The sequence below is a fragment of the Ptychodera flava genome, chromosome 18 (assembly GCF_041260155.1).
Source record: "Ptychodera flava strain L36383 chromosome 18, AS_Pfla_20210202, whole genome shotgun sequence".
Classification (NCBI taxonomy): domain Eukaryota; kingdom Metazoa; phylum Hemichordata; class Enteropneusta; family Ptychoderidae; genus Ptychodera; species Ptychodera flava.
The window spans coordinates 13,114,303-13,130,498 of NC_091945.1; the positions used below are offsets into that span (position 1 = coordinate 13,114,303).

At 38.6% G+C, this 16,196-nt stretch overlaps 2 protein-coding genes across 6 annotated transcripts in view; both read right to left on the minus strand.

Annotated features, from left to right (window-relative positions):
• Positions 1-1,763: 1,763 nt before the first annotated feature.
• Positions 1,764-3,161, minus strand: LOC139117595 (beta-1,4 N-acetylgalactosaminyltransferase 2-like). Its single transcript, XM_070680837.1, has one exon. The coding sequence runs from the start codon at positions 3,159-3,161 to the stop codon at positions 1,764-1,766; it is 1,398 nt and encodes a 465-aa protein (XP_070536938.1).
• Positions 3,162-4,112: 951 nt separating this feature from the next.
• LOC139116897 (tubulin beta-4B chain-like) overlaps positions 4,113-16,196 on the minus strand; it is a 91,688-nt gene continuing 79,604 nt past the window's right edge. For all 5 annotated transcript variants that reach the window (XR_011548411.1, XR_011548412.1, XR_011548410.1 and 2 more), the window contains exons 2-3: positions 5,363-5,579; positions 4,113-5,155 (exon numbers count right to left, since the gene is read on the minus strand). Coding sequence is in view for 1 of the 5 variants with exons in the window: in XM_070679627.1 (XP_070535728.1) it covers positions 5,076-5,155; positions 5,363-5,579 (297 nt within the window). In the remaining 4 variants the exon portion in view is untranslated. The remainder of the gene's footprint in view (positions 5,156-5,362; positions 5,580-16,196) is intronic.

Below are 16,196 nucleotides of genomic sequence, written 5' to 3' on the forward strand. Positions count from 1 at the left end.
CCTTGAGTTAATAAATGAAACACCTGTAATGATATTGAAGTTAATCAAAGAGAGAGCTTCAACATTTTGACCGACGACAATTGTTTGTATTTCAACCCACCGGGTAGAATGTTCGTCATGGAATTAAAAGAATTATACATATACCGTGTAAGACTTTAAATTTACCTGAATATTACAATAGTAAAAGACGCACAGACATGTGGACATATGGTAAGTTATCCCAAAAGTTACCCATACTGGAATTATGATATATAAATATTTTAACCATAGTTTAATCCTTTGTCGCAATACATGTCATAGGACCCAAACTGTGTAAAAAACAAGTTTTGTAATATCCGCGCCGTAAGTTGGCAAAAATGTCCTCATTGATTGTACATGAAACGTTACTTCGGAGCATTTCAGTTGAACAGCTTTGAAAATTCAATAACCCTACCAATGTGTTGATAGATTTTGGTAAAAGTTAACGTATGTGCCACCTCATGCACAGAACGTATCTGAAGTAAAATGAATTCTACGAGAAACAACCAAAAAGCGCAACATATAACAACGAAAGGCACATTATGATTTGACATTAAAATTTATGAATATTGTGACACCCAAAGCTTACTTTCATCAAGAAAAATACAATTACTAAATGTAAGAAACATGCAAGATCATCATAGGTCGTGGGGGTAACATCTTTTATGGTTGAGTGGTGACAACACGTTGTTGTCCGAACAAATAAAATCATTTTGTAATGATATTATGAAATAGTTACATGTGAAGTTATCGTCTAAAAACAAGTACTATTGTACAGACAATACATTCGGAGCTAATCCTTAAAGTTTAAGCTTTCGAGCGTATTTTAAGCGTACAACAAAAAAATTCTAGAAACCAAAAGGAAATTGGAATACTTTTGAAGTATTCATGTCAGTGCTATCTTTCTTATATTGTCCTTTTCAAAGAAAAATGTTCTCGCAACTTAAGACACTATTATTCAAAGGGCCTCAAAGCTGTAACTTTTTTTAGTTTTTTTCCCTTTGTTTGTTTTGTGCGTCTATTAAAAGTTCTTATTCTATCCCCAAAAGGAAGTTTAAACACCAACTATGTAGCTTGTCAATTAGTAATGCCAATTTTAATTTCTCTTTTACTTCCTTATTGCCTTTTTAACTGGTTATCCCGGTACAAAATGTCTAAATTCAGAACTGCGCTTTTGAATGGAATTAGCGTTATCGCACTTTTCAATGACTATGCAATGCGAGCGAGCCAACATTAAATTAGAACACCTGCCTGCACTTAGTGACAGGGCAGGCAAAGATCAACGTACAATCCCTTCCAAAAGTCATTATTGTGGTAGGGTAATGACTAAGTAAATGTACTATGCATATAAAATATGGAAAAGCTATTAACATGAGACTGTATTCCTCCTCCGACAGTGAATAACTCTATGGAATAACGCTGCTTTTCAAGAATTAAATGAATGAAAACGTATGATGACAAGACCGCTTGCACATCATTTACTTGCCACAGTACACACATCTTCAATAATTATGAAGATGTTAAACTTCAAAGTCTATTCCCGACTCATGTGAAAAATACAATTGACACAAACAAATGTTTCCTGCCCCTTCCCTTGAAATATCAAACGACCTACTTTTTATTTGGTGTATGAAAAGAAACACCCGCATATTAAAACCAAGAAAACCTCTGCCGGAAATCAAACGTAGGCCATTTAAAGTTATTGCTATTCTCCCAGCAGTCTAATTAATACTCATTCGTATCGCTTATAATTTGAAACATTTCAGGTTCATGTTCAAAAGTAGGTGCTTGACCATTTCATCCACTGGAGCGTGTTTTCTAAACTTCGCATACTTCTGGTTTGTGATCCGTACATGTAAGATATTGACGTCACTACAACTAGCCAGACGAATTTTTCCCAGTCTGTTGACAAAGTATTCCGTATGCCCAATTCTTTCATATTCTGGATCGAACACTCCTCGACGGAAAGCTTCAGTTCTTGCCATGAAGAACATGATGATAGCGTCTGTCATGTAGCATTGAGGATACTCTTTGAGTTGCTGATAGTGGGTGTTGCTATGCCGAACAAAACAATCACCATCATCGTCGCCTTTATACCAGCTAATAGTTCGACAGCCGTACCACTCTTTTCGAGATACGCCATCTTTGTTACCGAGTGTACCTCCAATCACGTCTAAAAGTATATTTTGGTTTTCAAACTTTTCGATAAACAGTTCCAATTTGGTACCGTTGGTGAAAATAAAATCGTCGTCCACCCAAAGAAAGTATTTTGTGCGGATTTGGCTGAGAGCTAAGTTTCTTCCCGCCGAGACACCTTCTGCGAAAGGCATTATGTATTGCTTGATGTTGCTACCGTTGATTTTCTGTGGACGTTCTGAGTCGTCAGCTACAATTATTGTCATCCCTGGATAGTATTTATTGATGCTTTCAATGAGTCTGGTAACGGCTTGATAACGTTCAAATGTTTTGGTTATTACTGTGACTTTTTTAGTGATGTCATCACCAGGACCGACATCAAACAGAAAAGGCACAGTGGTTCGTCGGATATGAATATGGATCTGAACAGTGAAATTGTTGAATTGAAAGTTGACTATGTCTCTCTCGTTTATATCGTACACAGTGCTGTTATAATACAGACTTCTTAAAATTGGATCAAGCACAGAGATTTTGAGCTCACCTCTTATCTGAAGCATACTTGTTCTGTTCCCAACAACTTCAAAACCTTTTGCTTGAGGAGGTTCATTTAAGTATAAGACTCCTAAAGATTTTTCTGATCGAAGGAGAACAACAAACGTCTTGTCTTCAGCGAAAATTTCAGTTACTGCTGGGTGCATAGCTAATCCAACTAATCGCACACTGTGAAGCGGTTCAACGGTGATTCCACTACCGATATATTGAATTGGTGATAACGCATAACAAAGAGACAATGGTTCTAATTCGGCTCTATGATGTCTCTCCCATTCCTTGGCTTCGATGATTCGTCGTCTATTTAAGCTCTCATCTAAAGGTCCATAACGGTTGCGGTTTTGGTTTCCACACGAGCATGGACCATATTCTCTGTCAACCTCGAACGGCAATTTGTTTTCAGCAGCCATGTGTCTCACATACATTTTGCTGTCGCGGATTTGGTCGGCACCAGTCATGCTGTCTCTTCTTAAATGATAGATAATTGATAGCGAGCCGAATATCAAAGCAAGCGAAAAAAGCAGTAATATTCGACATGAAAGTACCTGCCATCTCGTCGACATTATTGCAACTTGCAGCAAGCTGTGAAAATCACGGAGGCCCCGGTTCTTGAACAGCCACTTCCTCAAAAAAGTAGGTGTCTAGAATCTACTATTTAATATTCAAACTGCCATAAAGTGAGAACTTTACCCGTTTGCCAAAGGTGATGCCGTACACATATGTTTCAGATAAAGCTATGATTGGATTATACGACTCGCGGAAGGCTTTCACGCGCATGTGGCCCTGGTTTAATAAATAAAAAAAATAAAAGGAAACGTGTTTACTAAAATAGGTTGGCTGTAATTGTTATTTAATGCCTGTAACTTTTTTCGTGTCTTGAAGTTTTCTTCATGCCTGTACTTTTTATTTCATGCCTTTATTTTTTTTTCATACCTGTAGGTTTTCCTTCATACCACGCTTGTAATTTTTATTTCATACCTGTTATGTGATACCTGTAATTTTTTTTTAATGCCTGTAATTTTTATTTCATGTCAGTCATTTTTATCCTTACCTTTAAATCTTATTTCATGCCTGCAATTTTTGTTTCATGCCTATGGCTCGCAGGCGACCTCATTGTATTGCATCTCTGCCGTTCCCGGTCTCCGCCGGTGTCAACTCGTCAAGCCCAAACCCAGCCGTAAATATTACTTATAGTGACAAGCATGCTGCATATAGACATCTTCAAACTTCTTTCACTTAATAAAACTCTGTTATGTTGTTGATTTTGGACAATATCAACAGCCCTGCAGAGTTGAGGCTGCAGTTCAGGTACTAGGTTGACAATTGTCTTCGCTAGCCCTGGAGGTTCGATTCCGATAGAGAAAGTTTACGTAATTTTGTTAATGTGCTAAAGAAAATTTTATAAAGGAGGCAGTCCAACCAGTACTCTTTGCCTTCTGATGATCTTTATTTAAAGTATACCGACGTTTCGGCAACACACAAGTTGCCTTCTTTAGGGTAAAAGTTGACAAATAAAAGCGAGCACATACAAAAGTAAAAATCAGGCTGGCAAAAGGTAAACTGAGGACATGTATAACGCAAATCAAATCTCCTCATAAAATCTTGAACTAACCCTCACACGCATTGACCACGTGAGGGACGCTTCGAGATAAAATCCCTACGAGGGAGGGCGTTACACTTCGAAGATGTGTTATGTTAGCCCACGACTTTGGTACGGTAGGGTTACATTTCGGATATGAGATCAAAGGAATTTGTAATCGAACAGACAACTCAGGTTTATGGCCAGTAAGAATAATTGAATTGTTTATCGGAATAGCTGTCTCTACTTTAGCCAATTTGAGTTTTGTTTTGAAATTGATAAATGTATATTTCCACTTTGCAATTATTTACCGCGGTGAAGAGGATAAACATGGGGTTAACGCAAACTGAAAAGTTCAAATGGTAGACCCAAATCTGAGGACGTTAAAACACATGGCAATTATTTACTTTTAAGATATTTTTGTTGTACATATGTTTACAGTTTTTCTCCGTCTTGGAGTACTTGTGAAAGTGCTTAGACTTTATGGTCAACAATGACTGTATACGGAATGCTTCTATTATTGCGGTCAGTTTATAAAATCTAGACTTCAAGTCGTCACTAAAAGTGTCAGTGGGAGAGTTTGTTTTGAAAAATTCGAGGAATGGTAATTTTTTGTCGTCCCTTAGAATTAAACCAATGAGAATACTATGCTTCACTGCAAGGGATGTGTTTGTTATGGGTCAAACAGAAACGGTCAAATTGATCACGAAGTCGTTGATATACCATGCATTGTATATTGAACGTCGCACGCAGACAGACAGTCACAGCTTTCAGCTTCTTTCCTAATGGCATCTCACAAAGAATCAGAATCTACCAGTTGAGCGCCCTCTGTGTAATGACATTTCGGCCCGTTGTTACTAGCACCACTCAGACCTGTTTATGTGAGATAAATAAAACAGAGTTTTACTCTTGACTTACTCTGTTCAATTTCGTGGAAGAATCTTATTGTCACACTCTAAAGAATAACGTAATGAACAAACCGTACCGAGGGCAAAGTTGTCGGTTCTGAAGATTCGTCCACATAATAAAAAATATAACAAACTGGATTAAGTGTAGAAACTTTCGTTGCCGAAAGCTTACCAAACACAAATTTATCTGGCCTGGAGATCTGACCGAAGGTCCAGAGCGGACTGTCCATGGTGCCAGGCTCCGACTCTATCGAGAAAGAACGGGGTATATACTTGTCACCGGTAGCTTCATTGTAGTAGAAGTTGATTCTTTCAAGCTGCAGATCTGAGTCACCATGGTAGGTACCAGTGGGATCGATACCATGTTCATCGGAGAAGACTTCCCAGAACTACCGTGATAAGGAAGGAGAACAAATTCTATGTGAGTTGCATTCAAATGTATAGAAAATGTTCAACGAAGAGCGACGAAGATGCTCCAGGTTTACAGAATTTGACATACGAAGATCGTCTGAGGATTTTACAATTGCCAACACTTAGATTTCGACGTCTACGCGGCGATCTCATCGAGATGTTTAAAATTATGGGCGGATTTTATGATAGACGGGTCACAGAGAACTTATTTCAACGTGCTGTATATCTACAAACCAGAGGTCACTCATACAAGGTGGATAAAAAACTATGTCGACTTGAGCTTAGAAGAAACTACTTCACATCAAGGATCACTGACATTTGGAACAATCTTCCAGAGCCAGTCGTCACTGCAACATCAATCAACATGTTCAAAAATCGCGTGGACAATTACCTAAAGAATCAACCAATGAAATATAACTACACTGAACAGTATATTATCAGAACCAGACCGGACAAGACTACACTAGCTGACATTCCAGAGCTGAACATAGAGGCACTAGGGAGCCTGCGTTCAGAATCAACATAACATAACATAACATGTGTAAAAAAAATTGAAAATCCTAAGATCCTAAGATGCTGAAACTCTCTCTCTCTCTTTCTCTGTCTCCGTCTGTCTGTCTGTCTGTCTGTCTGTCTGTCTGTCTGTCTGTCTGTCTGTCTGTCTGTCAGTCTGTCTGTCTGTCTCTCTCTCTCTCATTCTCTCTCTCTCTCTTTTGTATACTGAGCATGTCATGATTCTCTAAAAATGTCGTCTGGCAACCTTTAATGGGGTCATCATCAGACTGTCGCATATTAAAAGACTCTTTTCAAAACAACGTCGCGAGAGGGTCAACTAAAGTAGCGTTACTTTTTTCACCTTGAGTTGAAATTACCCACAGGGGCGCTGGAGCGTCATCCATTGAAACGATGTCAGGGAAGGGTTAGTTATGGCGTTACGATGGCAACGAGAGGTGACGTCAGTAAACAAACGCAGAAGTCGCTAATGAGGGCCGAACGCATCCTTTTCCTGGTGATGCGTCTCCTGCGCGACAGGTCATCGTGCATCAGACCTTGTGAGCCAGTGATGGAACAGACATGTACTCATTTGTTTTCAGAAAAGCATTGCAGTGCGAGGCACAGGTAATTAGATTGCAAATACCACGTGATGTCAATTAAATAACGACAATTTTTCCCATGCTTACCACTGCTGCCATGACGATAATATATGTTCCGTAATGAAAATTGTCATCGTAAATCAACGACATGTGATTTGAAAAAGTTGGGCTTCGAACAGATAAATCTAAGAGGGAACCTACACGCCTGATCCCATGGAAACTATTGATCGCATTTGAAGACGTCATTGAAAGGCATGAGGAGCCTTTGTCTGGTCCTCTGACATATTTCTACCGCTGGCTGTGCTGTTAACGAAAATAGGGTCAGGCGTGGGCCGTCATTTTGTCAGAATTTTGACTACATATTAATGAGCATGTCGCAACCGCCACGTGGTGCAGGGAGATTGGCTGCAAATTGTCGGAAAGTTGTTCACTAGAAGAAAAGTATTTTGTATTAAGAGCCTACAGCTCGTGATTTTTCAAGATAAAAAGCCTGATAAACATGTCCTACTCCTTTGAAACTGGGATCTTTCCTTTGATGAACATTTTGTGAACGTCATTCAACTATGTTCCCCTGCTGAATTGTGAACTGATGGTCCAGAAATGGTCCAGTGACCATGACGAAATAGGAGCGAAATAGACCGAGATGCAAAATCATGCCGATGAAGATGGTAATAAGAAATTCACATTGCAAAAATAGCTGTCGTCATTTTTGGCATGAATAATTCATTTTACACGTTGTGCAAAAGTAAGGCAGGCAGGTGTGCGGCTGTTGCTTCTATCAATTTAATATTGATCGCAGCTATTAGCTGAGAACACAGCAGGCACTATTGGTATTATGTCTTCGCGCTGAAAATTTTCGATCACAGGTAGTAGCTCAAATCAGGTGCCGCCGACTGGTAAATTTAATCAATTCTACAAAATCATCACAAAAATGTTTTGAAGGCTTATAAATTTATTTTGCTTATTGTTGACCTCGACCTAAATTTTGAAGGGGAAAGTTGAGCTGTTTGATTGCCTTGTTTGATTGCCCTGGACGTAGAACTACCATGCTAGCAACAATACGTTATGTACCGATGCACGCCCCTGAAAGTTAAAGAGTAGGCATTTGTACATCATGTGTCCAGTGTGAAAGGTTTAGTCATGGAGCTAGAAGGGACTTTTAGCTCGATGGTTGAGTAGAAGCCGATAAACGGAGTAGACATGGGCGCAGTTGATTGAGATCGGGTCGGTTTGGGGTCGTTTCGTCCAGGAACCTACAAAGTCCTGTGTCTGTGCGGCATGTGGATTAACTCAAATTGGCTCGCTCATAGTAATTCCGTAAAAATGTATGCCAGATTTCCTGTTTTGTTTTTGTCACCGTCATATGGTTATACGGACGGTTTTCGAATAAAAACGGTCAAAATATTCAGTGTTCCTTAATGCGTGCAAAGTATATCTAAGCCTGCTGCTGTTTTTCTTTGTTAATCGGCACACGGCAGTCGTCGATACAATAGAGTAGGATTTGTCACATAAATCAGATGTAACCCGCATCAATGGTCCATATGGAAATTTTGTACTGAATCGAGGACGACAACAATTGTAGTAGGAAAGGTCAGTCCATTTACCATCAAAGTTGTTGATCTGAAAAATCTTCACCGTGCACAAACTACATAAGTGGCTATGATAGGTCTACACGTCTCACAGGCACTCCACTGTTCCTGTTCCGAACTACGTTCAAAGTGCCTCAAGCAACGACTTTTGTCAAGTCTGGAGTTACAGACATTGGTGGTGAATCACATTGATTGTGTTCACAACCACCACCTGTTTGTCACTCGTGTTTTTTGTGTGTGCGTTATGTTAACCGACTTTATTTGCGTACACACATATCTGCCAGGAGTAAGATTTCCCTGATAATTAGATACACTCATAGTTTATTACGCCTATAAAGTAATGGTAGACACTGTGTTACATTTATCGCTCCTAGGCCCTTGGATCGATTTCCCTACCTTTAAAGACTTCACATATCAAATATTTGGTTGCCACACTGGCCAGCTCACATTTGAACGATTTCGCGCATCGTGGAAGTTGTGTTCTGTGCTCAAAGCAAAAGAAGCTGAAGATTGATGCTTGTTTTTCTCTAAGATCTATTGCCTTCAAGACAACCCAGAAATGTGACGTAAATGTGCACAAAATCACAAATTTCAACTCTTGGGCCTGACAACGCACTTAATAAACACGCTCACTCCGCCTATCAAGCAGATCCGTTGAACCACAGAAATACTAACAATTCTAAAAATTCACTCTTCTCATATAAAATCGTAGAAATTTTCAGGATCCAAAAGTTTGAAATACTTTCCATGGTAATATGACAAACTTTTGTATTAGTGAGACAAATCTTAGCAACAGAAGTGAAACAGAGCAGTTACTTTTGTTTACGGTGGCTCAGACTGGTGTGAACTACGATATAATCATCTGCTGGTGTGAGAAGGCTGTGTATGCCACGTGGTTGGCATGTGTCGTTATCACAAAGCTTAGTGAGAAGTTGACAAGTCTGTCCGACCTACTACATTACACCGACGAAATGTCTCTACACACTGCTTCCAAGAAACAAATCTGTCAGAGGGACACTCGGTTGAGAAAATAAATTCTGAGAGTGACGAATGGCAACTTTTCACACCCGCACAAAAGGAGATTGCTTGGCTTACAACTACAACCTAAACTGACAAAGCGATCGTGTGTTACTGTTGGAATTTAGAAGTCACGACAGACAGCAATTGAACCTCTATCAGTTGCAAAGTCACAGATAAGAATCTAGACATGTTCGAGGGGATCAATAGCGGTATTTACAATTTTCGACGATGGATCACTGCCAATTGCTTTTCGGTGTGATATGAATCGTTCTTTGCTACACTTGTCGTTATTCGAACATATAGTACAATACGAGTCCTTTCTTTAAAAAACAGCATGGACCCATACATATTTTCAAGTAACAAAATACGCAAGATCCTCTTTGCTGGCCGTTGTCTCCTTCTAATTGACGTGTAGATAAAGAATAAATGACGTCATCGATTTTTAGTATTATAAGGTTTACCATGCGCACTGTACTCGTGGTCTCACACATCATTGTTGTATCTCTGCCACTCTCTTCATGTATTAGTTTTTGGTGTCTGACATACGCGGGTTTTTAAGAAGGATAGAAAGTTTTCGTTTGGTGGGATAGTTCAACTTGCATTGAGTGACAGAACTCGCCAGATGAAGTATTTCTTTTTTTTCAGTCTTACATTCTACTGAGTTTCCTTCACCAACTGACATTAAGGTAGACCGTGCCTTGGGGACAGATGCCTTGATTTGATCCGATTATATATTTGATCCGATTGAAAACTAGCCGTATTCTCTAACCTGGGTTGGTAACACTGCTGGTGGACAGAATTGTCCCCGAGGTTATCGTTCGCCCAGTTAAAGCGATGAAATTCATTTCTTCGCTTCGATAAAGTGTGTATGTGCGATGTATGATAGTGAGCATGCGTGCGTGAGTGCTTCACAAACTCTACAACGTGTTGAGCGGTCTCAGTCAGAAAAATGTAACAACTTAGCCGGCTATTGAACCACTCTTTTTGGGAGGGGAGATTTAGCCGAGTGGTTCTGTCTGTGGCCTCTCAGCTAGGCGACTGATGCCGTATGTTGTGGGTTCGAATCCGATTGAAAACTAGCCGTATTGAATAGATATCAGACGGACAACTATGAATGCTTAAATGTGTTCAGTCATACCCGACAACGGACTCGCCACATTCTTCGTCTCCACAAACACATCAACACAGTTAGTGATTGACAAACAGCACACAATACCCATATGAACTCTGAGGCAAAATACATAATAAAGCTGCAAGCAGCTCGCAAGCAGCTTCACGGGGCCCAAGTACTTGCAAACACTTGGAAAGGTACCAGAATGATAATCAATAACCCTCTAATGCTGTTAGATATTTCATCCCTTCATATTTAAAGGGTGTGGCACTTGTGGTTGCTTATTTACAGGCGTATTTGTGAAACCAAGGTTAAAGGTTAATTTGGTCACATGACAGTTTGGCAAAAACCGTTTTTCTGATATTTATTCCCTATACCAAAAATTGAAGCTTTAGCTCTATTTGCTAGCCCAGATTTGCATATGCGCATAATTAATGTGGCACAGAATGTGGTGCTATTAGGTCACCAATCATACCGAATATCATTTGTGGTTTCTTGATTTATAAGCAATTATCTATATCTGAGGTCAAAATTCATCGAGTTCACATGAAATGTCCAAAAGATTTCATCCCTAGTTATAATTTTGTATCTAAAATTAGCCCTCTTGCTCTACTGGCTAGCCCGGAATTAGATATGTGCATAATTTAGGTACAGGATATTGTGTCATGAGGTCTCCCATCATACGAAGTATGAATTGTGTAGCACATGTGGTTACTTATTTATTGCATATATATATATATATATATTATATATATATATATATATATATATATATATATATATATATATATGAGGTCAAAGGTCAATGGGGTCATGTGATATTTTGACCAAAATTTTGTTCCCATAGTTATAACTGTGAACCAAAAATCTGACCTCTAGCTCTATTACCAAGGCCAGAATTAGCTATGTGCATAATTAATGAGGCACATGAGGTGGCTGGTCATGTGACAATTGGTCAAAAAACTTTGTTCCCATGCTTTCCCCTGTATACCAATAATCAGACCTCCAGCTGTCCTGGCTAGCCAAGAATTAGATATGTGCATAATTAATGAGGTACAGTATGATGCCAGGGTCAAAGGTGAACAGCAACTCAAAACTTAGATGTGCAATTTGGTCCCATACCTTACATTTTTCGATTGACACCAGCCCTTTCATACACTTGTACAGGCTAGAATGAGATAGCCATAGCTTAGCTGCAGAGGTATAGGGCAGGTCATAGGTCATTGGAATATGTGAAAAAGAATATTTTAAAATCTTTTTCTCAAAATTGACATTGCCTGTGTCCTTGAAATGTGGCATGAAGGAGCCTTGCCGTATGGTCCCCAAATAGTGTGTCAACAGAGTTTTGATTGATAATTTTTATGCAAATGAGATGGATTTTAAACTTTCATTTGAAGATGCCTTTTCGGTCATGTGACTTGTTGGCATGGTAACAAAATGGGAAAATGTGTTCTTTCAGTTTGACCCATGTGCTAAATTACAAGATATTTGGTGCAACGGTCTTTGAATGGAAGCCATGATAATATAAAAGTAGGTCAAAGGTCATTCAAGGTCAGCCAGAAATTGTAAAAAAACTTTTGGTCCCATAGTGACTCCTATAAACTAGGAACCATACCTGTAGCCCCTGTATGCGTAACTAATTAGTTATGGTAAAATATCGATTTAATCACTTAAAAATCTTCTTCTCAAAAACGACAAGGTCAATGAACCATAAATTTGGCATATGGCATCTCAGTACTATGTCTTACAAAATTTGTTCACGGCATTTTGATTGGTTAAGTTTTATGCAAATTAGGCAGAATACAAAATTTGAATCCAAGATGGCCGCCAGGTCACATGACCCACAAAAATCAAAAGGTCAGGTGAACTAGAATCCTATAGGCTTAATAAGCCCTGCAAGTTTGAAAAGGCTTTGCGCAACAGTTTTTGAGATCCAGCTACGCAAAAAAGTGATGGAAGAAGGAGAAAAAGAAGAAGAGGAAGAAAGTTGAACCCCAGTAGATACAATAGGGCTTGGGCCCCTAAATAGAAGTAAATCCTAGACACAAGGAGAGAGAGAGAGAGAGAGAGAGAGAGAGAGAGAGAGAGAGAGAGAGAGAGAGAGAGAGAGAGAGAGAAGACAAAATAGCAAAAATACAACCTTAAAGCGTAGTTTTGTATATAATTGATAAATATAGGGCTGTGATTCTTCGTTTTATATCATCTAACGTTAATAACAGACATTCAAGATACCGAGAACTCTCCCTTGTTCAGAGTGATATACAGATAGAACCCTAAGTTGTTGGCTATGCATTGAGTACTGCGAAGTCAGCATCCTATGGAGATCTTTATCACAGTTAAAGCTGTGACATTGTCAGATTGGTTTCCCTCACAGCAAATCTCAATATGCATGAACCAAAAAACCGCAGGTGTTTGTCATAACATTTATTCACTGTTATTAACAATGATATGACTTCAATGTCGGTTGATATATAACAGGGGCAAATAGTTTTATTGTCACCCCGTGCTTGTTGATAATTCGAATTCCAAAGATGTCTTCGGGGAGAGGACGGTGATGTTGCGAGAATGTATAAAAGGTGTCATATCATATCATATTCTATCATATCATATAATCATATCATTATTACACAGCAAATCAGTAAATCTTCATATTTGACAATTTTAGTCAAAAAAGGTGTGAAAAGATATTTTGATATAAAATTGCAAGTTTCTTTCAATTTAAGTTCAGTGGCAAACTTTCACAAATAAGACCATAAAAAAAATCGTTGACTGATAAAATCAAAAGAAGGCTGTAAACGACACTTCATATTTGCGAGGTGAAATCATTCTTCATAGCCCTGTGTTCTTGTTACTCTCACCCCTTATGCAGTCTAAAGTGACTTTTTCGTATTTTTTCGAAGATAGTGCCAAGTTTACAATTGTGAACCGTCAACGAAACAAAATTGAACACCATGTTATTGAGTCAGAAGATAACCAGGAGCAGATGTGGTATCGCAAAATAAATGTTGGAGATACTAACATTCTAAAGTGGGCAAATACTGGCTCGGGACGGACCTTATGCTATTACCAGTATTTCGAGCTTGATTGTAAAAAACCTTTACTTGACATTCAATCAAGAGGTTTTGGGAAAGTACATGTCACGGCAAAATATCATGAATTCCAGATTTCCAGCTTCGGCCACACTTTATTTTGTACAAAACCTTTGGAAAATTCAGACTAAAGATTTGTACAGAACCTGGTGATTGGTATTCGTTCAACTTTACACAGGGTATAGGTAGCCCGTCATGCCTGTTGATTCCCGTAAGGAAAGTGAAAAACTAAAACTTTTGCTCAAACTGTCCTCAAGGAAACCTTGAATAATCTCTTCCAAAATCGATATACATCAGCAGCCACCGTGCAAATTTGATACCAGAGAAAGGAAAAATCTTAAATTTGCCCTTATTTGAAATTCAAAACGACCACCTTTCCTATGTTAACTCTATGGGATAAATAGTGATTTCGATTTTCAAAAAAATGACGGTGTTTATACACCAGGCAGCTTCAAAATGCGTCAACACAAGTGGTAGATCTGAAAAGTATTGTATTAATGTCAGAGTCCGAATATTGGTTCCCGCATTTTCCCTTAATATGTAAATTTTACAGATATTTGATATTTTGTCGTAATATCGTTCACTAGACTATTTGTTCAGCAAGTAAATAGCGGTTGTATTCAAGGTTACGTAAAAGGCTTAGTTGGAAAATGTTTCGAGATGCCACGCAACACAACACTCATAAAGCTCACACAAAGCAAAATATCGTCTAAGTGATTTTTCCCATTTCACATATCGGGAGCTGAGGGGGTGATGTTAGGCGATGTAGCATTGTAAATAGGCTGGTGACCCCATATTTTATTTGAAGCATGTAATGTGCAATATCTGAACAATAAATTATGTGAAAATAAACAAAATTCTTTGATTGGAAATCTAAATAATTCTTCAAAGTATGGATAAGGCCTGGTCATCACTTTTAAGTTTGCAATATCTTTAACTGTTGTTTGGGAAGGCCTGAGAAATGACAATTTAATTTCTTATGCACATTTTCAGCGGAACAATAGCTTAAACTTTCATTTATTATTCAATGTGGATCACATGTACAAGTGCACCATTTCAAGAAAGGGACTGAAAGTAAATATATCGGGTTTGGCAACGCTTACGGCAGGTTCATAATTTCTGTCATTCGAATTGGATAAAGTGGGTGTATTTCAAATCCTTCTAGCTGCCAAATTAATCTGGTGACATATTGATTTTTTGTTGTAATCTCATCCCCACATCTAAGTCTTACTGTTACAGAAAAATAACGAAAATTTTTGGTAAAAGATTTAGTGGCTCGATCACCCTTAAATTACAGAGATTGAAAATGCTGTCATTTATCGGAAGCATTTTGCATGCAGGTATCGAGCGACGATGACATGTTACTATAGAGTAGAAAAGAACATAGATGTTGAGAATTCAGAATTTATGCAAGTCAAGTTCTGAAGTTAGAGTGCAACAACTCAGAATATGCAAAAAATACCGGCATAAATAAAACTAGGCTTAAACGTAAGCAGGTAAGAGACTACAAGATAAGAAGAGGTCACAGCAACCTTTCAAGCACAATTTCTTGGTTACAATTTCTTAAGCAAAATAGAATCTGCTAGGCGAAAATAAGCGGGGTATGACTCGGACAATAACTGATAGCATCTTGTTGAAGTCTTTCCTTCAGAACCAAACGGCGTTGCATAATGGCCTGATTGATTGATACTTTCTGATGGGATTGATAGTTTCTGTCAGGACTCTGTGAACTACATGACATTTAGTGCCTTGATGACACTACGTGTCTATTACCTGGTCCACGGTTGTAGATGTATGAAGGCATCCTCGTTTCACGGTGTCTTCCTGCACAACTATTTTTATTGGATCTCATTTTTAATCACCAGCTGCTTTCGTTTTTCTGTTACCACCAAGCCTACTTACTCTTGTTCAAATCACACCACAAAGTTTGCATAACATAGCACCAGCAAAGGTTTTCAAGGTTTTCTTGTAGCAAGCGGTTCTCTTTGTTGGTTCCTTGTGATGTAATCGATGTTCAAGTAAACGACCACAACTTGCAGTTTAGTGTATCGAAAACTGACAAGAACAACAGCAAAATCGATGTGGTCTACGATTTGTTAAGTACAGTTTATAAGGAAAGACTGCATCGCATTACACTCGAAGCGATCACCATGGTTGTTACGGATTGCAGAGTGTTTATACGAAAAAACATCACGAAGTATGGCGGATGAAATTAACTTTCTGGCCACTGGAGTTTTAATCGATGGAATGAAAATAATGCCTACTTTATTCACAATAAAGTTTTGAAGCTGAACTAACTGCTGCAAATTTTATATAAAAGTTCAACTTAATACGTTCAGTTAATCATTATCATGTTACGCAGTTCTCTCTGCAGAGTAGTTCTTACATGATACAATTCAGCCTCCCATATTGGTGGCTTGTGCGAATGCCTTTCTTATGATCAACCTAGGGTGGATAATTCAGTAAATTCTCGATCTGGAATAAGCATCCAGTCACAAAGCGAAGGTATTCCAAAACGCTCAGGTCCTTTAAAAAAGAGTGGTTCAAATAAACGAGCTAGGTTCTATTATTTTTTCAAATCAAAGTTCCACCACCTCATACTAGCAACACATGTCGCCAATAATCTCGCAGAGTACGCCTACATATCATGATCGTGCGAGTAGGCATACAAACCTCGCTGAGCCCTGGTTAC

Bases quoted from the DNA above. Each gene is read 5' to 3' on its own strand.
- LOC139117595 (XM_070680837.1), bottom strand. From the start codon at position 3,161: ATGACTGGTGCCGACCAAATCCGCGACAGCAAAATGTATGTGAGACAC.